The 26,217-nt window shown below is 29.2% G+C and overlaps 1 protein-coding gene across 3 annotated transcripts; it reads left to right on the top strand.

Annotated features, from left to right (window-relative positions):
• The first annotated feature begins 7,890 nt into the window (after positions 1-7,890).
• On the top strand, positions 7,891-24,763 carry LOC111628612 (cyclic GMP-AMP synthase-like). Of its 3 annotated transcripts, XM_023372442.1 has the most exons (5): positions 7,996-8,634; positions 16,793-17,105; positions 21,053-21,265; positions 24,212-24,358; positions 24,569-24,763. In XM_023372442.1, exons 1-5 carry the CDS (start codon positions 8,612-8,614, stop codon positions 24,572-24,574), a joined length of 702 nt encoding a protein of 233 aa, XP_023228210.1. In that variant the 5' UTR covers positions 7,996-8,611; the 3' UTR covers positions 24,575-24,763. The 3 variants fall into 3 exon arrangements, with proteins under 3 accessions (XP_023228208.1, XP_023228210.1, XP_023228209.1); XM_023372440.1 differs by having other exon boundaries at positions 7,891-8,634; positions 24,212-24,763; XM_023372441.1 differs by lacking the exon at positions 7,996-8,634 and adding an exon at positions 16,403-16,689 and having other exon boundaries at positions 24,212-24,763.
• The last annotated feature ends 1,454 nt before the right edge of the window (positions 24,764-26,217 follow it).

Raw genomic sequence — 26,217 nt, 5'->3', positions numbered from 1 at the left:
ATCCACAAGTTCCAATTTCTCTTGTTTAATAAAATTTGAAAGAAACTTTCTGAAGAAATTGGACGAGCATGTAAATATTCAGTTTTTGCCTCTTCGTTGATACGTGAAGAACCTTTGATAAAGGCTTACCTACCTGATAGTTCCTCTAAACCAATGGTTCTTAACCTTTTTATTGGTCAGCACTCTCTTGAATCTGAAAATAAGCTCTTGTGCATCCTCCTTAAAAAAAAATGTGCGTATATTTTTTATTTAAGAAAAAACATTTATTGCATAAACAAATGCCATGCTTATTTACAATATATATTACTATAAAACATAACAATCAATATTTAAATTTTAATGACTAGGTTGTTGTTTATTCATAATAATTCTATTAAAATGAGGCTCTTTTTTTGAAAGAGCCACATGTAAGTCATCAGATGCATTTAAGCAATTTCTGGCTATTGTTTTGATATGCAAAAGTGCTGTATTGAAGGTACGTCTCAACTAGTTTTTGTACTGCATGTGACAATGTGACTACATTAACTGCATGTACTGACAACTGATGACAAGTGTCATGTTCTGAGAGACGGTAGAGTGTAGAAGTGAGACCGTAGAGAATGAAGAAGTGGGGTACCATGTTGCTGGGTACCGCGGTTTGTAGAGAACACAGTCGCCTCGTTTGTATTATTTTTTTTAAAATTCTTGAAATCTCTCTCGCACTCCTGGAAATGCTCTCTCACACCCCCAGGGGTGCACGCAGTCCACGTTAAGAACCGCTGCTCTAAACACTTTCTACAATACAGGATCTGCTTGAAATAGGAAAAAAAACTTCTCAAATTGCATTCTAGTATTATTGTTAATATTTGCTTTGTCTTCATTAGAGGATGCAGATTTCCATAGAAATCAGAGATGAATTAATTTTGAGAAATTTCACATGATTTTCTCTAGGTATAGATGATATAATTAGTCTCAACATAATATGGGGACTATTCAGATTCAACTTACAATTGAAGTGCAATTGAACTTGAAGTAATGCAGCTTGCTGCATCACTTTAAGTGGGAAGTTCTGTTCCAAATATGTTAGATCTTGACCTTCACCATTTGCTGCTCCCATTTTTTGCAAGCCAGGCCAAATCCACAATGGACTCATAGTGTTCATAAGGCAAGAGGGTTAGAATAAAAGAAAATTAGACTAATTTTCCTGTATTAATAAAACATTGTATCTTATTTATAAAGTTTTTAACAATTCTTGCATTTGCAAAAGGGTGCTTGACCAATCCAACATTTTTACAATGTTATCAGTTCAAACCACTGTACAGTTTTTGATACCCATTACAATTCATGGAGATAATATAGGCAACTTGTTCAAATTGATGAATGGCCAATAAATGGAAACAATACATATAAAGTAATAATAATAAATTAGATATATATATTTTTTTTTTATCAGTTGTCAGCTAATGGTCGGTTAAATTCAGTCTGAAGAGAATACATACTGGAACACTGAATTATAATACAGGTATCCCTTATACAATTTACTTCTACAGCACAGTTCGAACATTAGGGATATCCCCCGTACAACACAATTTCCAGTTTCGCTGTAATACGGTTTGGGAAATCCTCCAAAGAAAATTTCAAAATTTTTAATTGTAAATTTCATTATTTGATATATATATATATATAAGTAAAAAAGTAACCTTACCTACAAGTAAAAAAAGTGTAATAATCATTTGTAAAAATGATGAATGAAATGCAGCAGTATCTCAGTACTCGAACAATTTTGTATTCTAGCACAAATTGTGGAAAAAAAAATTGTTTGGTACTTGACTGAACAAATGCAACCCACTAAAACAAATTATTGATTAACGATACAATAGCGACGATTATTATTTTAAAAAATTTTTGTTAGGCTTAACATCGATGAAAATTTAACGCGAAGTAGGTTAATAGCGATATACTAATTGCATGGGATATAATAATATACTACACTAATAATGGATTTTTTCATACTTTTCGGTTATCCGACTTTTCAATTATACGACCAACCCCAGTCCCCAATTGAGTCGGATAATCGAGGCTCTACTGTATTTTCAATTTGATCAATTTTCTGGAACGTTTACAATCGTTCTATAATCGAACCAATTCGAATTTAAATTCGAATACGAATTCGAATTCGAAAATTTTTTAAATCGAAATAGAAAATCTTCCACTTTCAACCGCTTTTAAGCCCATATCTCCCGCACCCTTATAGCTATCGAGACGCAACCACCATAGTGCACGAATGGAGACTTGGGGCTACTACCACATACAAACACCATTTATGTGCGATGTGTAGTTTTGGCTGAAAAATGAAATATAGGGACACACACACGTCCATTTATATATAGATAGATATAGATAAAAAAATCCAATAGATTACTTAATTTTCCGTGCTGAAATTAATTATTTAGGCCTCGGGAACTAAAAGAGTTAATTAATTATCCCCAAATCCGGAAAGTTTATGAAAATCAATGAAAAATAGATCCAAAAATTGGCTAAATTTAGATTATTTTCTAAAAAATTATTTATATATTGACCTATAAATTAGAAGACAAAAAAATGGATCTATTTAAAATTTGATTTTATTTTTTAAAGCTGAAAACAACAGAAATCTGGGATTACCCAGGACAAACCGAGATGCTGTGTCCCTGTTTTAGTTTCAGTTTGGTTTCGGTTTTGTTTCCGATACACCTATATCAAAACTTAAACTGAAACTAAATCTGTGATAATTTACAAGGATGTACTAATGATAATAAACATAAATCTTTCAAATAAACATAAAACACTCACTTTTTAATGTAAAGAAATAAGTTGAAATATTTATTTAATTGATGTTGACTTTTCTCAAAGGAATTTTTATTCCTACTTCCCTCAGTTGCAATTACTAAAATCATTCAAAACACTAGTTCTCTGTTATTGTATTACTGGTGTGATGTTCTGTATGTACTTTGTACGGCAGTTTTATCATTCATTTCGTTGGCAGACGTTGTGTTAATATGTGTATATATTAATATACTTATGTACTAAATTTTTAAAAAATATAGCCTATACACTACAGCTTCATTATCCCATAATTTACCAGGCCTACTATATTATTATGTTGTATAGCAGTGGCGCTGTTATACAACATAATAATAGCAGCGGGCGGGCTGTTAGCCGCCCGCCCGCTAGATATTTTGCCGATTACGTGAATAACGAGTAGATTTATAACTTAACCCAACCGATAAGAATTTACTGGTATGTTTTTACGATAGTTCCGTATAGTTGACAGGAGTTTAAAAAATCCATTAAAATATTTGATATTTTTATTCCGCTCTCCGATTTTATATTACTCACGGATTTCAATGTTAAACCGGTGATATTACGATTTCGTACGTCCCATCTCTAAGGGGATATAGAAAAAAACGTGTACAATTCTTGTACAATGTTAAAAAATTAACCGTTACTTCGACAGCGTTATTTACGACTAAATTTAATGAATGAGAGAGATGCACGAGGTATAGAAAAAGCTCTAGAATTTATTTTCCTTAAATTTACGATTTATGTNAACAAACATTAAAAACCTTAATGAATTATTAAGGTATATTGATAAAACATGCAATTATAAACTAAGGTATAAATTATGAGTTCGTGGCAAACTTTTGAACCAGAAAATTGAATTGCCGATGTTCCAATTCTCTGGTTCAACCTGAGGATGGTGTATTCCATAGGCCATCCTCAGGTTGAAATAAAACTATCTCGGCAACATAACAGGTGTGTTATGATAATATTAAAACTCCAAATCGGCATTTTTACTTTCCTGTTATATATAACAGGGGAAAAGTATGGTAATCGGTCAAAAATGACCCCAAGATTTTTACATTTTTGGACTCAGAAAACCTTGAAACGTTGAGAAATGCAAAAAACTTCGGAATTTTTTCTGTATGCATGGATGTGTGGGAGCCAAGATTTTCTTCACCTACTTTGAAACTTAATAATTCCTGTACTTTTTTCGAAATTTTCTGAAATTTTGCAGGGAGATTTGTGTATTTGGGGAATTGATTCTGTTAAAGTTTGGTGGTTAAAAGACGGGGGACAAGGAGATACAGGCCAGGGGTCGTGCGACTTCTCAAATAGAGTCGGACTTAATGACAATTTTACTCGTTATTAACATTAAAAAGTCATCTCTACCTTCAAAATTAAGGTTTTTGCTATTTTATAAAAATTAAAAATATAAAAAGTTTATTTTAAATAAAATATCATAACAGATGGCGTCACACGCAGTTTTAAATGTTGTTGAAAAAGTTAAGCAACTTGTTGCTACATTTTTTAAATTTAACTTTTAAAATAAACTTTTTGTTTAATTAATAATATACCGTGACGGAGGTGAACGTATTTTTTCTAATCCGTAATTACAGTATTTATTTTTTTATTATGCATAAACTTTACTGCTACTGGCGAAAACATGAAGAGTAGATTAAACTTTCAGAATACTGTACATCTTTGTTTCAGTGACTAAGTTAAAAAATTGACTTTACTATGAGTTTCAAATTAATTCTCTTTAAATTTTTGCCGGTATACAAAATAAAGGAAATTTAAAATTGTTTCTTAAATACTTTAATTATAAATGTTACATCAAGAACTATTGAATAAATGTTTAAATATACAATACTTAGAAGATATTTAAATATAAAAGTTATATTTAAATAGCATTGAAAATAAAAAATTATACTTAAAATATAATTTAAAGACTTTTTATTATTTAAAAATTAAATTATTCTTAATATATTAAAATGATATAACCATTATTAATAAACATCATTATAACAGATGGCGTTGTGGAAACAAATCTAAGATGGCGGCAGCGAGTCTCTTCGATACTGGACGTAGAGAATGGAAGATGTATGTTAGGTGATGCCTGTTTTATAACAGGCAAAAAAGACGAATAATTCCGATTCAGGATTTATGTGTGCGTAAGTACGTTATATTTATATCACTTAATTTTTTGCATTAATATACTTTATGGTTTTGATAAAGATTTTAATGCATATTTTTTTTATATAAAAAATAATTTATATTTAAAATTAAATTAAAATGATTTAATTCTTAGTAATATGTGTACGAAATCTAAAGAGAAGATGCTTGTCTTTATCATCATCCAAAATACACTGGTGACATATTAGTCTGGTATTTTTGCATGGTGACTTTTTAAAACGTGATAATTGTAGAAGAAATAAAATTTTTATTGCTTAATCATGTTTAGGTATTGCATAAATTGCTTAAAATTCCAATTGGCCTACATGTAAATCTCATTATTGCATCCATTGTATTGAATAAAGTGCGAGTCATACGATGAATATGTAAAAGATGTAATAACTCGTAATTCATTTCCGTGATTCACATTAAAAACAACACATAATTATCTTTAGCCACATTTAAATATCATGCCACTTCATAAAACTGTTAAAATTTCAAATGTCAGAATTGAAATCGCAACGTGTATGGAATTTTCGGAGAAACTTCGATAAGATAGCTTTTATCATAGTAAAAGTATTCCGAAAGTAAAACCGAGATATGTCAGAAAACAAAGCATTACTTATTAAAATATTTTCTTAACATTTAACAATAAATAAATTAGTAATTGGCACTCACCAGATTGTTGTTAATAATTGAGTTACGAATTGAGAAAACATATTTTACGCTTGGAAAGATGTATCGAAATAATCATTGAATGGGACTCATAACACGCTTTTTAGTCACAAAAAAAGAAAGTTTTTCGAGAAAGGACATTTTAAAAAATCGATAAGAAATAAACTTATCGAAGAAAAATTTTTATAATTTCTTATATTTTCATTATGTAATGCAAATAGAAATGTAAATTCTAATGTCTATTTTTATATCTTGGTTTACTTTCTGGTATGTTATTGCCAAACTAAATACGTTCAAGAGATAACCAAGTTACAAAGATCATTTCTATGTTTTCTCTGCGTAATACATGATATTACTCAACGTAAATATATAAATAACGTTATTAATTCATTAAAATTTATAAAATTCTACTATATTTTGAAATTCTCTACAATCCAGATTATTTAATCCAATCTGAATTAGTTGAGTATTTTTTAAAGTAACATTTTAAAATTTAAGGAAAAATCAATAACGCTAAACGCTCATTATTCCCGCAATTCGGATAAGTTTTATCGCTCGACCAGTCGATAAAAGCCATGAAAAATAAAATTCTCATCGTAACTTTTGCAAATTGTAATCTGCTAGTGCAATTTCGCAAACTTTTTCTTATATTTTTCAATCGATAAACATTGATAGACTGTAAAGGAAAAGAATTATCCGCAATCGAATTTTGTCGATGCAAAATTCCGATATGAATCTAAACAAAGCTTGCCTTTTTTTTTTTTTTTTTTTATCAGATCATCATATTTCTTTGTGATATGGTTCAAAAACAATTCTAATGTCTTATTTCATCACTTCTTTAACCTCAACTGTTATTCCAAACATATATCGGGGTCGTTTGACCTGCAGGGTTAAGTCTGATATATCTTGTTACAGTATTGGTATGTTTTTGATACTAGATGTTGCTATGCATCATAATGTTTATATTAAAACAAACTTTCAAAATATAATTTTTTTGTTTTTATATTTTTCAATATATTTATTTTTTTTGTGCAAAATAAAAAAATAATTTTTAACAATACAGTAGCCACGATTATTATTTAAAAAAAAAAAAAAGATTTTTTTTGTTACGCTTAACATCAACAAAAATTCAATATGGCGGCCACATATAACAGAGAAAAATTTCAACATGGGATAGGTTAAAAGTATTGCTAACAGGAAAAGTATGATGTACAGGGGCAAGACCACCACTAGAAAAAATCAAGAATGCTCTGACAAAAAGTAATAGCTCAGCATTGTGATGATGTTACGATAAATAATTGCTTGTTAAAATTAGTTTGATTTATTTTGTTACTGCAATGATAAATGTGGACGATCTACTGAGGGGATGCATCCTGGGACAACTTTTATGGATGCCCAAACTCACAAGTAACTAAGTACCAGTATTTGGTGGTTTTATCCACTTGACTACTGAAGGGTACTTACTAGAATTAAGAAAGTACAGTTTATAAATAAAAAACCTGCATTGTTAGATGTGGAAAATTAAATAATTATAGGCTATTCACAGGCTTAAACACTTTTGATTTCACACAAGATATTGTTATGTTACCTGTCTCACTTGTCAGTAATGATATAGTGTGTTTATCTCACACTATATCATTGTTGCAGTAATTAAGTGAATATAATATAATTTTTAAAAATTTATAAAATTATATTTAGTTTATTTTGTTAACTTTTTTGCCAATAGATGGTACTATGTGTAAATCAGCAAATCAAATGTAAATGAGAAGTAATTAATTTTATAGAAATGTAATTGATATTTTGGGGTGGGATGTACAACATTATCTAAGTTACACATATTTGAATGTAACTGCTGAATTTCATAGCAATTGGTTGAATGGCCTAGGAGTGTATAGCGAACAAACAAACATTTTCATATATATCTAGATANTGAAAATTATAACGAGATAGTTACGACTAATAGATATATTATATTTTAATTATTAGATGTTATCGAAGCGAGAATTAGCATTTAGAGGGCGTAGAGAATCTATTAAATCTAATATAACAGAGTTAATTATATTGAACTTGCTTATTTATTAAGTGCGTTAGATAATCTATTAATTAAAAATACATTTAGAGAAATCTACGGTTTTTACTGGTTTATCGAACAAACGAATACGAATGGACCCTAGACCATCGCTGACTGATTGCCCCTGGAAGTCGGCTTGTTACAAAAACACAGCTTCCCTATCATCAAATGTCACGGCACGCCCCTAGTGGACAGTGTTTACAAACACATCAAGTAACACAGCGTTATTTTCAGAAACAATGCTATTCCTATTTGTGACGTAATCTTTACTTCGGAAGTGGAAGTGACGTAAAACATCATTTCGTTCAATTAAATAAGCTCCTGTTATTTAATCGTAAAATGAATGAAAGTAAAACATTTTTTAATATTTTTCTTGTTCTTTTCTGGAATGAGATTACGGATTTAGAAAATTGATTATATTAGATTCAGATTATATCAGCCGCGTTTTTCCCCGCCAATCAGATGACGTCACGGAGTGGACCACGTGTTGCTGTCATCGGATGAAACGTGTGTTGATATACGAATGGCAGTTTCGTTTTCGGTGTTCCGACACGCCCGTTCATATTTACGTTGTTTTCGTGTATTGGATGTGAGTTAGGAATTTCTCGTAATAACCAATGGTTATCTTTGTTCGCCCTGTCATTATAAATGCAGATATAGAAGTGGTGTTTGGTAGCGGTTTTAGTTTAGCTTTATTTTCTCTATATAAAGGGAAGAAGAAATGTCCAATTATTTCTCATCTGGCCGGTCTATCACGAACACCGAATAAGATATCCAGAACTCTGCATAGATCATCAGTTGGTTCATATAGAAGAATTTAGTCATAACTTACAGAGGGAAGACGAAAATTGAAGTTTTATAAATTTATTGAACGAAAGAAGCTGACCGAAAATGACGTATAGTAACCGTCATAGGTAATTTCAGCATTTAATATTATAACATTCGATTTGTTTAGCTAATTATTTCTTAATTTAATGTAATTGAATATAATATTAGGATCTGAGGTCAATGTTCAGATGCGTGCCACATCATGGCGGCACTTCCGTTTTTAGCCTCAAAACCGTACGCCTGTCGAGACGACGTGTCACGTGACGACGNGTACTATGTGTAAATCAGCAAATCAAATGTAAATGAGAAGTAATTAATTTTATAGAAATGTAATTGATATTTTGGGGTGGGATGTACAACATTATCTAAGTTACACATATTTGAATGTAACTGCTGAATTTCATAGCAATTGGTTGAATGGCCTAGGAGTGTATAGCGAACAAACAAACATTTTCATATATATCTAGATAATCATAACTTCTATTTTATATAGCATTTTACATTACATTTTTGTTATATTGAATATACATTCAAATTCCATTGTTAGTTTAATCAAAGTAGATTTGTGTTCCCATTGAGGATGAGTATTTCAATGTTATTAATGAGTTTGATTAATACAAATTTTGTTAATTTAAAGTGTCAATTTTTAAATCTTTTAACTTTGTATTAATGGAGTTTGCCTATTTATATTTTAAAAAAGTCTTAATTTTCTATAATTTAATAAAATAAAATAATTCTTTTAGCAAAGGATTTGCCTAATGATTCCAAAACCTCCGTCTGAAAATATTTGTCGATCAAATAGGAGATTAGAATTTTGGAGACTTCATTTTCCAGGAGTTGAAAATATTTTATTGACTAAAGACAACAGCTGTATAAAATCTGTTATAAAGTTAATGAAGGTAATTATTTTAATAAATATAACATAAAAAATAAAACTGGAAAAAATTACTGTTAAATTTGTCTAACCTTCTGTCAAATGATCATTGCATAATTATGTATAAATTATTAACCATCAATTACTGATATAATTAAATAATCAGAAGAAAGTATAATTTAAATGAGGCTCAAACCTGAGTTATCTTAATAGAATATATAATCTGTTATCTTTTGATCCAGATGGCACTTATTGTGAAATAGTCTGAAAAATTTTCTTGAATATAGAATAATCATATAGGTTTAGTTATATTTTCAGCAGGTTAAGAAATATTTGAAAATAATTCGAAAAAGCATATGTATGTATAGATTGAAGATTCTCAATATATTTTTAATATATTTATTGTGTGAGAATCTGGGTTTGATGATTTAAATTGTTAAATTAAATAACAAATTTTTGTTAGATAAATTCCTATCAAAAATTATATCTTATAAAAATTAAGTGAAGTTGAAAAAGGAACTCTGTTTTTGATGGATGAAAACAACTCAGTTCCTCCAAAAGCAATAGTGTAGGATTTCTCACACTCTATCCACAAGACCACCCAACTTCTTTCATCACACATCAGAGAGCTTATTTCAAATAATCCAATTGGATGAAATTTTCATATAAAAGGTGGTAGGTCACCTCCCAAATACACTCTCACCATCACTCCCATTCCCTCTCCCCAATTCTCTACTCGAGTTCTTTACTCATGTAAGATTTGTGCTCCTGATTCTCCAGCTCTCACTTGTTCTCCACTGAGATGAGATAAGATAGTAGAAAGAATATTTTAATTTGTGCCTCATTTTCAAGAATTTTGGCACTCAACATCAAGTGAATATGTATCACAGGTAACATGAATTTATGTAACCTCGCTCTCTCCAAGAAAGGAGCTAGATGATAGGTTGACATTAGCTCATATTCCTGTAAGGATCATTTATCATTAGATTTTTGTATTCCTTGATGTTATTTTATTTTATTTAGAATTTAATCCATTTGTATAATAATTTTCGTTCATCCATGCTTAATAAATATATCGTTTTGATTATTATTACATTTGATTTATTTTTGCCTAACTCCATCGTTGGCCCACGTTATCAATGTTTCAATTTAGACCCTCCTAAATTTCCTGTAAAATTTTAATGTACCTTTTCCACTTGAAAGGACAAATTTGCAAATTAGGATGCAGCTAAACTTATCCTAACTGATGTCAGATCTTGACAATAATTCATGAAGTTAAGGTATTTGCATATTCTAGACTTTCAATGATGAATTATGGCTATCAAACAGTGAGATGGAGTCGATCGGAACCTCCCATTCTCTCAAATGTATTACTAAGTATTTAAATATTTGAGATTTTTTATAACTTTTTAAAATTATGAAATAAGTCTATGTTATATAGAATAAAAACTACCAGAATGTTTTTTCCTCAACATGAGCATTAATGAATTATATGCTTATTTTTCTTAACAGTTGCTAAGAGACAGACAAGAATGGAAAAGTCTTGTGTCATATTACATAAAAACAGTGGTAATGCATGCAATTGCCAACAACAAAGACTTAAATTGGAATCAAGATCAGGCTGGCCATATGTTTTTAAATGTAAGTAATGCATGAGTTTATTGTTAATTTGTTACTTTAGCATTTCTGAATATAAATAAAATTAATATAAGTATTCATTTACTTTTTTTTTTCATACAATAGCATATTTTTTGTAATTTTCTTAATAAAATTTTAAAGATAATCACAATTAATTTATAAACTATAAGTGTAATTGGTCTGGAAGCAATGATAAATGCAGCATAATTGGCAATGTGTCTGCATGATAAACAGGAGTTAGATTCAAATCTCATTCCAGATTTAGAATATTCTGGAAGAAATGATCAAAGTAATTTTGTAATTATTAAATTTAATACAAGATGGTAGATTAACTGCCTACCTTTAGTCTAAATTACATAATATATCTTTATAATTAGCCATATTATAGCTCAGTTTAAAATTTGGCAATATCACTTGTTCATTATTATACATATTTGTAATAATAGTTATACTCAAGTTTTATAAGCTTGAATTATGGCATAATGTCTCATTATAGTATATCAAGTCTGTTTTGGAAAGTGTTTATTTTATTTAGTGTCATTTTTCTTAAAAAAATACAACTATTGTAAAATTCTGGGAAAAGTAATTTTATTGAATTTTCATAAAATTATGATAAATCAAGCTGGTTAACTCTAATCTTGTATGTAGTGATATCAGAATTTACCCCCGAATTAACACTTGGAATGTTCCAAGTCCAACCAATTGGAGAAAAGAATTTTAAAAGAAAAGTTTGTTAGAATGACAGTTAAGGAAGATGATAAAAACAGAAGTAGAGGGGAAAAAGTTGGGGATGAATAGGTTTGGTTTTATTGACAAAGATGAAGGAATAGGAAGATTGTTTTGTGAAATGGGATTGAGCTTCCATAGTGCATCTACTGTACAAGGCATTGATTAATGTTCTATTATATTGGTGTGATCTTCATGTAACAGTGAACTTAAAGTATTAGCCAGTATCAGCATTAGGTATTGAAACTGGAAATCTTGCCAGCTGTCACTGTTCAGTCTGTTGCGTCACCTTCCAGTTGTTTTTACTGCTGAGAAGATACACCTGTAACTCTTTTTGAATTGGTGGAAATGTTCCAAAGATCACTGTGTAAAAAAAAGAATGCATAAAAAGTACAGTACATGAAAGTACAGTATATATAGTACTGCACTGTCCTTAAAAAATTAACTCATGATTTCAACAAAAAATGTTTTTAACAATAACACAATTTTAACAAAAAGTTAAATTTAAAACTTTTCAAATAAATTGTTTGTCCCATGTTAAAGAATCAATTGCATAAAAAGAGGATTAGTTTTCTTTTGTTGACCACATTATTTCAAAATCGTGTAAAATGGATCATGTAAAAAGAGGGATAGTTGTACTGTACTCATTGCAATGAAGACTGAGTGGGCCTTAGAGCAGCAATTAATCTTTTTTTGCTTACTTCAGGGAATTGAATCCTGGCTATATGGTTCAGAAGTCAGTGTATCAGTCAGTATTTGACACTTGTATGATATCTTATGTACACAAAAGAAGCCCTAGATCTACAGTCCTGTTAATGGACTGTGGGTACTACTATACATGGAATAGGGGTGAATAAGTTGTTGGTGAAGAGGCAAAACAGTGTCTTTACATTGAAAGTTGTTTAGTGTGTTCAAATTTTACAAATGTAAGTGCAAACAAGTATATACAAATTGTAGTTTATTTTAAACATCACTGCAGATCCAAGTTCTTTAACAAAGAAAAGTACTGCATAATGTTTAACTACATATTTATTTATAACTAGTAATTAGAACTCTAAGCATATATAGATTCTGGAAATAAAATTTGATGTAATACATTTATTGAGTTTTGATCATTAATATGTTTTATATAAGTTTAACTGAAAATAGTATAAAATTCCATTTTAATTTGGCTGCAAGATCCAGTTTTGGTCAGAACTTACCCATCTGTGTAAAATGTAATGATACTTTTCTTTTGGTGTCTGATCTGGTATCAATATCAGTATTGGACCAAAAGTACTTTCCTTTGATATTGAGTACAAAAGTACTCAGTATCAAAGGAAAGTATCATTACAGTAACAGTATCAGCAGTATCATGATGTCCCTAGTCGCCGATAAACTGATGCACAAAATCTTGATTTTTCCCCCAACCAATTCGAGTTAACCAGGTTTCACTGTAATGGGAATCTCCATAGAAAGTATTCTTTATTTATCATTTTAACATTAAGAAATATGTGACATTTATGCTCAATCTCAATAATTATCTTTGTTTCTAAGAGTGTAATTTTTTTTATTTAAAACTGTAATTTTGTTTTCAGATGCTGAGAAAACTTGATAACTATGTTTGTGATAAACATCTACCTCATATCATGTATCCTGATTTTAATTTGTTTCATAAAATTAGTGGAAAACAGTTAGATAACATACATTTCAAACTCAAAAAAATAATTGATCATATTTCAAAAGAAAGAAATGCTCNGAATCGGCGATGAGCCGCCATGACAGTAAGTATCTGGACTTTAACCAAAATAATAAAATAAAAAGGTTTTTTTTACTCACCTTTGTCCGCAGTCATTTGTCGGCGGCTGCCGCGGCGCAACAGCCGCCGACGCCCTTCGCTCGCGTCGTCACGTGACACGTCGTCTCGACAGGCGTACAGTTTTGAGGCTAAAAACGGAAGTGCCGCCATGATGTGGCACGCATCTGAACATTGACCGGATCGGATTTAAGAATTCTATAATAACTTATAATTGTGTAGAATCAATACTTACATCCGATTAGAATTGTATTTGTAATGTTGGCAGCAATAGTGGTCTGGCCGGACTGTTCCTATGCCCTTGATTTTATTCATGATATATTTTTACAAGATGCAAGACTGGTGCTAGAGTTTTTTTTCTGTCTGGGGCAAGACATGCATTTCACACCCCTTATTCTCCTACATAAAATGAAAAAAATTTATTTTAAAATGTCATACATATTAGAAATGCCCAGTTTGCCCATACAGTAGCACTCTCCTGATAAGATGGGGAACTCCCAGGTCTTCAGCTCTTGACAGTTAATTCTAAGGTTCATCTATGTTTTTATATTTTATTATAGTCTATTACATATATAGGTTCCCTGATAAAAGTTGTACTACACTGTCTAAAAGTAGAACATTCCTATGAAACATTTTTAAAGCTGAAATAGCATAAAGTAAAGAAGCAGTTGTCATTAATTTATATAGGAAAAACTTTTGACTGTTTCCAGACCAAAATTTACCTACTAAATAACACAAAATAATACTAACATATAGTAAAAGCAAGAATGATGTTATATGAGTAAATGTATATATTATATAGGGTAGGGGTGCCTATTATTGACTGCTTCTAGTAGTTGACCATGTAAGCTGAAATCTGTGCTTAATTAACATGTTTAGGCAAGCCATCTTTACAGGTGGCATCGTAAGATAACCCCGTTCTCAGTGACATGTAAGAATAACAGGTTGCCTCACTCATGATGGGAAAAATTAGTATGCAGGTAGTCTTCTGATAGTTAACCATACAGTGAGGCATTGTCAGGTCTTTAGAAGATAATGAGGGCTCTGCACTTCAGGTGTGAGTTTTCTACAAAATGCCTATTATTGAGCTTGCCTATCCTTTCACAGTTGTCACATTTGTGACAACTGTGTTGGATAGGCAAGCTCAATAATCCAGTTGTCAACCATCATAAACAATAGGCAAGCTCAATAATCAAAAAGGAAAATCCAGTTGTCAACCATCATAAACAATCTTGCAATCGTGTGGTTGACTCTGGGTGAATATTCTCTGTGATTAAATTATTATTTTTTTCATAATGTAAACAAAGGTCTAATAAAAAATGTTTTTTTTTCATGACAAGTATAGAACAAAGTTTATTTTCACATATAAATTTTAAATTTTAGTGTTACTACATTGTAATAAGAAATATCTAAGTCCAAAACAGTGTTAGTGGTTGACATTTGTAATTCTCATTTCGCACATAAGTATCAAATGAGAATTACAAAGATATTAATAATAGTACCATCTTTATTTCGCATAAAGTATAACAGTTCTTTGGAATACCAGCTCGTCCCAGTATACAAGTTTACAATATATGCCATACAAAAGTTGAGAGAATGAGTAGTTGTTAACACTATTCTCGCAACACCAATAATTACTGAATATTTTACAACAAATATAAAATGAACTATAACTAAACACTTACAACTAACTAAATCTAAGGAAGAAGGAAATCAGTAGATGGAAAAAGACAATAGAAGTAAGGATAGGCGAAAGTGGGTACCCAGTTGTCAATGGTGATCTTGAGGTGATGAAAATTCCAAATTGTTTCCTTTCTTGCGAATGATGGATAAATTCTGGTTTTCATCCAATTTGCTTCGATGGTGGTTGGGAATCTCTATGATTTACTCTTTACTGAATTTGCTTTGATTCTTGCTTAGGCCTCATTCGTCTCTATTTGCAAAAAACAAACTAAAGTGCACTCTTCTTACATCCAATCTTTTCGATGTCCTAGCCTTGTCTTTCTGTTAAGCCCTCAGGCTTCCTTCCTTCCCTTTGTTCAAGGGGATTAGTCACCACCATCCAAGAAGAAAGGGTTGAGAAAGAATTTTCTGGAAGGGACAGACATAGAAGAAGGAAGAAAGAAGAAAACTTAAAATTAAAATAAAACCTATATAAAATGTGGCATACAGCCACAGACCACTGGTGCCATTACCCTATATTTACATATACAGTACAGTAGAGCGTCGTTTATCTGAAAGTCGGTTATCCGAAAGCGTTCCAGTCGGCAAATTAAAATTTTCTCTAGTGCTGTGGCACTGCAATCTTTGGCTATATCTTGGGCTACTCCAATATTTTTTTTGTTGGTGTATGTGTTTTAGCTGGCAGCACTGGCACTTTTGTGTGGTGTTTTTCTGAGGACTGTGTGTCGTGCCGAATCGAACGTTTTTGATACTAGATCAACTTCTAAAGTATATATTTTTTGGTTTTTATATTTTTCAATATATTTATTTTATTTGTACAAAATAAAAAAATAATTTTTAATGATACAATAGCCACAATTATTATTTTAAAAAGTTTTCATTAGGCTTAACATCAACGAAAATTAAATGCAAAACGACACACAACGGAGAAAAATTTCAACATGGGATAGGTTAATATATTTTTTGTACATAATCGGTTATCCAAAAAATAAGTTATCCGAACAACCCCAGTCCCCAATTGATTCGGATAAACGACGCTCTACTGTATAATAAATATATATGTAAAGTAAAAATATAAATACAATATAGTTACATTTATGCTTTATGCCAGAAGTACTTTCTTCAGTAAATAAAACTATGAAATGCCCTTGCATCAAAAATTGATCAAATCATTCATGAATACCATTAAATTCCATTTTCACAATACTTTCATCATCATCATCCATTTTTTCTGCTTAAAGTTATTGAAGAGACTGGCTGATTTCTTCTTAAGAAAAAGATACACAGAATTCTTAAGAAAGATAACAGAATACCATGATTTGTACATTTAGGGTTGCCATGCATCCTACTTTCAGTAGGACGTTCTACAATTATGATAGACGTTCTACATCCTACATGAAAGCTTAATTGTCCTACTTTACATTTGTAAGCAAAAAAAACTTTGCTTGAAAATTAAGTCATTTAAAAAAATTAAAATGTAGTACAATATCTTTTTAAAAATAATAATGTATGTTTTATATATTTACAGAATTAGGTCAAGTTTAAAACAGCAAAGAAAGCAGAGAAATTATGGAATGAAGAAAAAGTCATTTTTATTTTACGTAAATGAAATTTTACGAGATGAAGTAAAACTAAATGGTCAAGAAGAAAATGTTGAAGTATTGAGAAATACTTTAAATTGGCTTATTACAGAAATGAAAAAATATTCACCTCTTTTTACTATACTGTATAAAGACTTATACTATACTGGAAGTTATTATGAAAACTTACGAGTGAAAAATGCCACCGAATTTGATATTAATATACTTTTGCACTTCCCTTTTGAAAATTTTAATTTACAGGTAAGATGATAATTATTCAAAAACAAAAATTTATGTTAATTAAAAAGAAAATCTGTTAAATAATTTCTTAATGGGAAAGCCAACAACAAAAAAATCTTACATTATCTTGAGCATTTAGATGAGTCAAGAGGCTCAAAAGTGGTTGGGATAATGTAAAATTTTTTGTATTTTGTTTTCCATTCTGTAGTTTAAGAAATTATAGCTTATGGAAATTGATATAAGTTATTAATTAATTTATAATTTTTTTATCTGTTAAATTAAATCAGTGTATCGAGACTCAATACTCTGATATGAAATACTTATTTTTATATATCAGGTCAGTCCATAAGTTCGTGCGTATTTTTATCTACAAAAAAAGCAACAAAAATTTTTAATTAAATCTTATTTCAATCTATAATGTATTCACCATTATTTTGTACAATTTCTTGCCATCTTGATGGTAGCTTTTTAATCCCGTCTTCGTAAAATGATTTCGGTTTTGAATCAAAATATTCAGAAATAGCCTTTTTTACATTGTTCTCATCCTCAAAAGTTTTTCCTTTTAAAAAATTCTGCAAACTCCGAAAAAGATGATAATCACTGGGAGCAATATCTGGCAAATATGGTGGATGAGGTAAAATTTCCCAGTTGAAGCTTTTGAGTTGAGCAGTTGACGTTGTTGTCAGTTAGCTATTGACAGTTCATGTGGTATCCATTTTCCTAGCTTTGAAACTTTTCCGATTTGTTGTAGATGTCTATGAACAGTTCCATGGGATGAATTTAAACGTTCCGCAATTTCATCAACTGTTAAAGATGGTTCTGCTTCAACTAGTGCAGAGAGAGCATCATCATCAAAGTCAATGGGTGTTCCAGTACGAGCCTTATCCTCCACACTAAAATCATTATTTCTAAATCTTTCAAACCACTTCTGCACAGTCCTTACACTAATTACAGTTTGATTATGAACAGTATTTAATTTGATTCAGTAAATGTATAAAAGTATTTAATTTTTTTGCTGCATTTGTAGCATTTTCATCACTTAAAAATAAAAAGTATAAAACATGTCTCTTATATTCGTCTGTTACTTCCATTTTAACGAAAATAAACAACTGAAATGTTCCCAATTCTGAACAGTATTATATGAATGAGATCCAATTTAACACTTTAGTTTAAAAAGTATCACATTAGACTGGCATTTTTAACAGCAAAACAAGATTTTTCTCAAGGTCATAAAATATGCAAGAACTTATGGACTGACCTGATATATAAATATTTCATATTTTGAAGAATTCATTATACATTATACAATTCATATACAATACCATAGAACATCAGCAGATTATGCATAATACTATTAGTGTATTTTTAGCATAGGGCTGTTAACAATCAATAAGAATAAACAAAATAAACTTTAGAGACTGAATAGGTTTATTTATAGTAAATTTAGCAATTTTAGTAGTGATTGAATTGCTTTGAAACTTTATAAATTACTAAACTAATCTATAGCTAGAGATAGAGCTTCTTTTAAATAGGTCCTAACAACACTTAATTTCATGATCATATTAAATAAATTTAATATTAAAGGAGTTTTCAAAATTTGATAATATTAAAAGTTTCATTATCAAAGTCATTACATTAGTTTATCTGATCTCCTATAGACATATTCAATAAAAAAAGCAGCAGTAAATTTACAAACTTATTAAAACATTAGTTCATTGTTAACATGATATTTTTCTTGTGAATTCTATAACTAATTGTACCAGAAAGAAGTGAAATGTTATAACCATGCAACTGAATTTAATTACTGAATTACTTTCCAAGTAGTAATTTTGTTTGGGATTTAAATGGAATAATATAAGACCGAAAACATTTTGCAGTTGAGAAAAAAATACTTGGTATTACATATAACAGGCTTGACAAAATGCATTAAACTTAGCCACTTTTACCTATGACTATCTATACAAAGAATGCCCACCAGTGGCTAAATGGATAAAACCACCGAACACTGGTAGATGGTCATGGGTTTGTACCTTGTCGACAGGATTGTCACATGGAGTTTTCTTCACATTTGTAACACATAAATAGGGGCCAGTTTTCCATAAAAGACCTCTCAGGATGCATTCCCGTTAAGCAGATTGCCTATGTGTTGCATTATTGTATATAAACAAAACCAAACTTGTTCAAAGAACATATCCCTTCATCATGTCTCTTATTCAGTTAACAAAGGATGACCACATGTTATATATAGAGCTTAATGCTATCAACTGTAATTATAGTTTTTTAAAAATTTTCATGGAAATAAGGAGATAATAATATGTGGAAATTACAATATTTTTCTATAAATAATAGGCTATGTTACCTGCAATTCATCAAAAGTGATATTGCAGTCAACTTGCTGGCAAGACATCATCATTGTAGTGGATACAATCCAATAATATTTGACACATGTTATCAATAAAACATGAATACATTGTAATTTTTCTTCAGATCTAAATTTCCAAAATTAATAAAATATTAAACTCAATAATAATGTCATTTGTTGCTGTAGTTACATATTATCTGAAAGCATTTCAATTTATTGAAAACATATTTTTGTACTACATACAGTAAATTGTGTTGAAAGATGAGCCTAAGTGATTAACCATGAATGATGAGGTAAGAAACATCACACAAGACTTTGATTTCTTAATAGAAGTTCAGAAAACGAGTAGTATTATTCATTTGTTCACAAAAAAATATTACTAGAAAACCAGAACAACAATAAAACTTAAACATAAAATTTTGTTAATAAAGGTTTATAAAGTACCCTCACAGTGATTGTTACACCTAGTGTTATTAATTGTAAATTTTAAAACTGTAAATGATAAAACATTTTTTAAGAACATTATCACAAGGCCTATAAACTACGTGAGAAGTATGTTATTGTAAATAGCAATTTTTATAGAAAAATTTATTAAAATTTGTATGATTACAACAATGTGATACATGAGTAATCTGCTAAGGGAAACCTCCCGGAACGACTTCTATGGGAAACTGGCATTTATTTAAATGGTTACAAACATGAAGAAAAGTCAGAAAACTTCATGTAGTCAGCTTGTTGGCATTGTGCGAACCCATGAACTACCAGTGCTCAGTGGTTTATTTACTCTGCCATTGGTAGATACTTACTGTAATTAAGAAAGAACCATTCAGAAATGAAAAAACCAAGGTGTTAGATATGCAAAATTAAATACTTATATAGTTTTGACTGGATACACCTGAGTAATTTTTGCTATCCATTGCAGTAATGATATAGCATATCTACTTAACACTATATCTTTTTCATAGTAATTAAGTGAATAGAATATATTTTTTTTGTATGAATTATATTTAGTTTATTTTAAATTATTTTTTAGTTTATAAAGAATTATTTTTTAAAGTTTTTTGCCAATAGACTGAGCTACATTAAAAGTAATAAATCAAATGTAGACATAAAATAATTGATATATACAAATCCAATTACTAGTTTGGGGTGGTATGTATGATATTATCTAAGTTAGAAGTATGTTAATGTAACTGCCAAGTTTCATAGCAATTAGTTTGAATGACTTAGGAGTGCAAAGCAAACAAACATTTTCATTTATATATATTGACTTAACAAATGTAATTTTTTGTCAAGTGTTAATTAACTTTCTCACTAAATATTGATGTAGTAATATTTCTAGAGATATCATACTTAAAATTTTAATATAATTAAAATTAGAAAGATGAAAATGAACAGCATAGAATGGTATTGAACTTGCTATTTAGTTATACTGTATATCAAGCAAATATATTGCTTGATTTGCTTGAACTTTTTCGTTATTTAATTTGAAAAAACTTTTAATTCTAAAAATACTACAAACGTTTTATATTATATAAAAACAGTTGGTGATACAAAAAAAAAATATTATAATTAATACTGTCAAAACTGTTCAATTTATTTTCAGATTGAACCTGATACAGAGCCTAAGGGGTTTGCTAGATGTCGTTTTGATGGTGTTAAATTAGATGAACTTACATTAACTAAAAATGTATGTAGTGAAGTCTATGCTATGTTTCACGGACATTATTTATTACCTGAAAAAATTAAAAGTTGGTTGCAAAAAATAATTTGCAATATAACTGAAAAAACTGAATATAATATTGAAGGAGTTAAAAAAGTAAGAATTTTTTTCATTAATAAAATAATATAAAATTGTATTTTAATATAATTAAAGCTGGAAGAGAGTTTAAATCACATTAAAAAATCACCTTTTTGAGCCCTTTTACAGTAATGTTTTTTCTTCTCAACAAATTTTTTAGCTGTCTTGATAAACCTGCCTCAGGTCTGTCAAAGATTCCTAGCTTCAATATTCTAAGTTGGAATGTTAACCCATGCAATGACATCTCTCCTATAGATTTTAAATTTTGAAAATGATGTAACAACAAAGTTTTCTGTGACCTGGAATTCATTTTATGATAACCAAATAAGAATTCTCAACTCAGGGCTAACAATGATTATAGCATATGAAAAGTACTATTAGAAACATTGAATCACAACATAAACCATTGATTCCAGAAGTTAGAAAATACATGATCACACAAAACCTGGGATCATATTCTGGTCATTTATCTCTCGTCTCTTCTTTCAGAGATGAATGACATCAAAATGAGAGATGAAATTCGTCTCTCAGAGACAGGCTATTCTGGTCATTAGTAACAATTTTGTCTTTGTTGTTGATGTCACAATTCTATTTGGTTGATTATACATGTTCGCACAACACAGTACAGAATTTTAACCAATAAAATAGTAAAATTTTTTGAAAATGCAGAGTATGAAATTATAGATTACATGGTGAGGAAAGCACACAGTTCAAATAAAGCATGTAATTTTGACAGAGATATGTTTTTATTTTATAACGTTTTTACAGATTGTAAAGTCAAAATATCTTGAGTAACATCCTCCTTAGGTTATTAAAATTTCTGTTTGTTAAGTTAATTAGAAAAGCATGTGTACTTAGTTAAGAAATTAAGGAGTAATATTTTGTAAAGTACGTAGAAAGACAGATGGGTAGAAGTAACAGATAAGATTAATAGCATATTCAATGGTTCAATTATTGATATAGAATAATTAAAAAAAAAAAAAAAAAAAGATTGCGTCAGTGGCATTCCCGAGTAGTTGCTCAAAAAATCATAAGCATGATCTCTATTTCAAAATATTCTTTCCTGAGATAGGGTTGTTGCCTAATATGATTGTATTAGGCAAGTGGCATCTAGGTGTTCATATTAGATTTAATGAAATTGAGGCTACAGACAAAATATCAGTCGAAAGATGACTATACACTTGTCTCTGGATATGAATCTTTGAGAGAAAAAGTCATTTGGGATTGCATTTGGAGAGATACAATGATCTCTTGAAACATAAACAAATGATTAGCGAATCAGCAACTGGCTTGTAACATAGCCATATTCTGGTCACTGTCTCTTGAAGATGAGAGATGATGACCAGAATATGGCTTCTGGTCATTACATAATTTTTAAAGTATAAAATTCATAGAAGACACATCATCACATGAGCTAACATTTCAATTTAGAACATCAAAGTTAGGAATCTTTTTATATATATGTCTTTTTTTCTTTTTCTTCTCCTTTTTAATATTCTTTGTTGTTGAATGAGATGCCTGAAGATGAAAATGAGAATCTGAAATAGTAACTGGATGTTGAAAATCTGAAATATTCGTTGTTTTTTTAGAACTTTTGTTTGTTAGGCATTTTTTTTACATGACGTGGGAGAAAAAGGCTTGAATTTAGATATGAAATTGCTCTTTTCTGTACAGATATCTGTAAATTAGATACAAGTTTACTCTTTTTTATTTTATTAATATTTTAAAGCAAGAAGTAGAAAGAAATAAAAAAGTTAGATATACCATATTTACTTGCATATAAGATGATCTCACATGTAGGACGAGGTGTGACTTTAAAGATCAAAATAAAGAAAATTAGATTTATTAATACAATTCTAATTTTATTTCATTTAATCACAAATAAAATAATATCAAATGCACATATTAAGGCAAACAACCATGTTTTCTTGATGCTATCACCTTTAGTCTGATCGGACCACCTCCGAAGCTTCATTACAACTCTCCTTTTTCACTCTCATTCCACAAAGCAGCATCCTCTGATCTGTCAAGTAAATTTGAAATGCAGTATTTCCTGAATGACTTTGCTAACAGCTCTTGAGGAATGCTTTTCCTCCTGATATCCACATAGCAAAACTAAAGATTATAATGTGCAGGACAGAAAAATGTTAATTTTTAATGTTTCAGAATGCGCAAATATTCATAAAAAATACCAATTTAACAAATGTGAAATAACTGCATTTATAATCATTGCTAAGTGACAAGCTATTTTCAGACCATCTCTTTGAAAGCAACATTCACCTTGACTTTGATAGCATCCTGCTATAATGGCAGCGTGGCTCACAAAAATTATTGCAAAAACTCAAAGTATCCTTCGCTCGCACGTATAGGACAACCTAGGTTTTTGAAGCAGTGAAAAATGAATAAAAACTTTGTCTTATATGCAAGTAAATATGGTAATTTGTTTTTTTAAATACTAAATTGGATATTATAATATAAATTTGATCAGTTATACATAATTAAAAACTCTGAACAGGGATGCTATAATTTATTTTTTTGTAATAATTTAAAAGATTGTAAAATTGTAAATAAATTTTATTGTGTTTTTAATAAATTTTAATAAGACTGAAGGTATACCATACTATGTGTTGCAAGAGTGAATATGCTCTTATCAAAACTAGCAATAGATTCATAAAACAGTTATATTTATTAATTTTTGTTTGTCATATAAAATATAATAAGTGTTGCATGTAAGTACTTGTACAAACAATTTGTCAAATTCAGTCAATATTCAAGTTTAAAATATTTTAACCCACTATATATAGAAGTACATATTTATATTTGATTGCAGACTTTTACATGTAGTTGATTTTAAAATATTTTAAGTGTGAATATACATTTAAAAGTTGTAAATTTATTTCATTAACTTTGAAAATCAACCAATATGTGTGATGTATGTATTTGATTTTATTTTTATTTATATAGATAATTACTCGCAGAAATGGACCTGCAATGACAATTCAGATACATTGCGAAAAAGTAATTATTGATGTTGATTTAGTTCCTGTAATAGAGTTTCCAAATTGGCCAAGTGATGCAAGCTGTAGTTTTCTGGAAGATATTCCTGAGAAAGTATGTGATATTGAAATAAATTTTTTAAAAAATTATATATATTTTACTGGAAAAATTTTGAAAAGTATTATAATATTTTACATAATAAAAATTTAATCACTATTAAATTTGTAGAATGAATGATCACCTGAATTGATATTTACATATTCCAAATTTTATTAACTATATATATTGTACACTGTATATTATGAGAGCATGTTTTGTACACAGCTATAGTCAGTATGTGATCAAGAGTGAGACATAAACGACAAAAAGGAAAGGGCATGGAGTTGTCTGACTAGGTTAAGGGGAAAGTTGATCTGGACTGCCACCTGGCAGTGGTCTACACACACAACAATCATGGTACATGATAATTTAATATTTCAATTGTATTGCAATTATTTAATGAATGTATTTACAGTTATACAAAACAAAAACCTAAGGATATCTTAATGTTTCCTCATATGAATTTTAAAATAATTTTTACAAGCTTTTTTTTTTAAAAAAACATTGCTGAAACATAAACACAAGAAAACTAATAATTTTGAGTAGTTTATAAGCTACTCCATCATTAAAACTAATATTTAAAAATTTGGAAAAGTCTTATATATAGGTCTTTTCAAGTTTTTTGATGTTAGTTTTAAATAAATTGAACATTTCTTAAATATAACTTTCATTAAAGCTTATGAAAAAATTCAGATTTCAATTTAGTTGTATAAATTCTCAAACTTTTTAAAATTCTTAGTTATTTTTATAACAAACAACTTCTGCATATTATATTTTAAACAGTGTTTATTTCATATTCCATTTAAAAAAAATTTGTTAACGTTTTTTTTCATCCAATGATACTTATTCAGCAATATGTATTTCAAAAACTTGCAAAAAATTTTTTTCTTTTGCTGAGATTGAGGATTTGAGATATCAAACTCTGTAAAGAACAGATGGGGAAGATAAGAAAAAATTCTTATTCTTACCATCATTATAACTTCTTTATATTGCCTTTTTTTTTTTTTTTTTTTATCAGATCATCATATTTCTTTGTGATATGGTTCAAAAACAATTCTAATGTCTTATTTCATCACTTCTTTAACCTCAACTGTTATTCCAAACATATANGGATTTCTCACACTCTATCCACAAGACCACCCAACTTCTTTCATCACACATCAGAGAGCTTATTTCAAATAATCCAATTGGATGTACAATTATGATAGACGTTCTACATCCTACATGAAAGCTTAATTGTCCTACTTTACATTTGTAAGCAAAAAAAACTTTGTTTGAAAATTAAGTCATTTAAAAAAATTAAAATGTAGTAGAATATCTTTTTAAAAATAATAATGTATGTTTTATATATTTACAGAATTAGGTCAAGTTTAAAACAGCAAAGAAAGCAGAGAAATTATGGAATGAAGAAAAAGTCATTTTTATTTTACGTAAATGAAATTTTACGAGATGAAGTAAAACTAAATGGTCAAGAAGAAAATGTTGAAGTATTGAGAAATACTTTAAATTGGCTTATTACAGAAATGAAAAAATATTCACCTCTTTTTACTATACTGTATAAAGACTTATACTATACTGGAAGTTATTATGAAAACTTACGAGTGAAAAATGCCACCGAATTTGATATTAATATACTTTTGCACTTCCCTTTTGAAAATTTTAATTTACAGGTAAGATGATAATTATTCAAAAACAAAAATTTATGTTAATTAAAAAGAAAATCTGTTAAATAATTTCTTAATGGGAAAGCCAACAACAAAAAAATCTTATGAAATGCTCTTAAAATTTATTTATCTAGTACTAAATGATATTTTATAATTTCATAATATATTTTTAGAAAATAATATATAAAATAATACAGAATTATTTCATCT

The sequence above is a fragment of the Centruroides sculpturatus genome, unplaced genomic scaffold (genome assembly GCF_000671375.1).
Source record: "Centruroides sculpturatus isolate CEXI.00-Female unplaced genomic scaffold, Cexi_2.0 scaffold549, whole genome shotgun sequence".
In the NCBI taxonomy this organism is placed as follows: Eukaryota; Metazoa; Arthropoda; class Arachnida; order Scorpiones; family Buthidae; genus Centruroides; species Centruroides sculpturatus.
Note: the sequence above shows the minus strand (reverse complement) of the source record. Positions and strands in the feature narration are given on the sequence as shown.

Bases quoted from the DNA above. Each gene is read 5' to 3' on its own strand.
- LOC111628612 (XM_023372440.1), top strand. From the start codon at position 8,612: ATGACGTATAGTAACCGTCATAG. The intron at 17,106-21,052 runs GTAAGATGATAA...ATTTATTTTCAG, and splicing joins TTGAAAATTTTAATTTACAG to ATTGAACCTGATACAGAGCC. The intron at 21,266-24,211 runs GTAAGAATTTTT...TTATTTATATAG, and splicing joins ATATTGAAGGAGTTAAAAAA to ATAATTACTCGCAGAAATGG.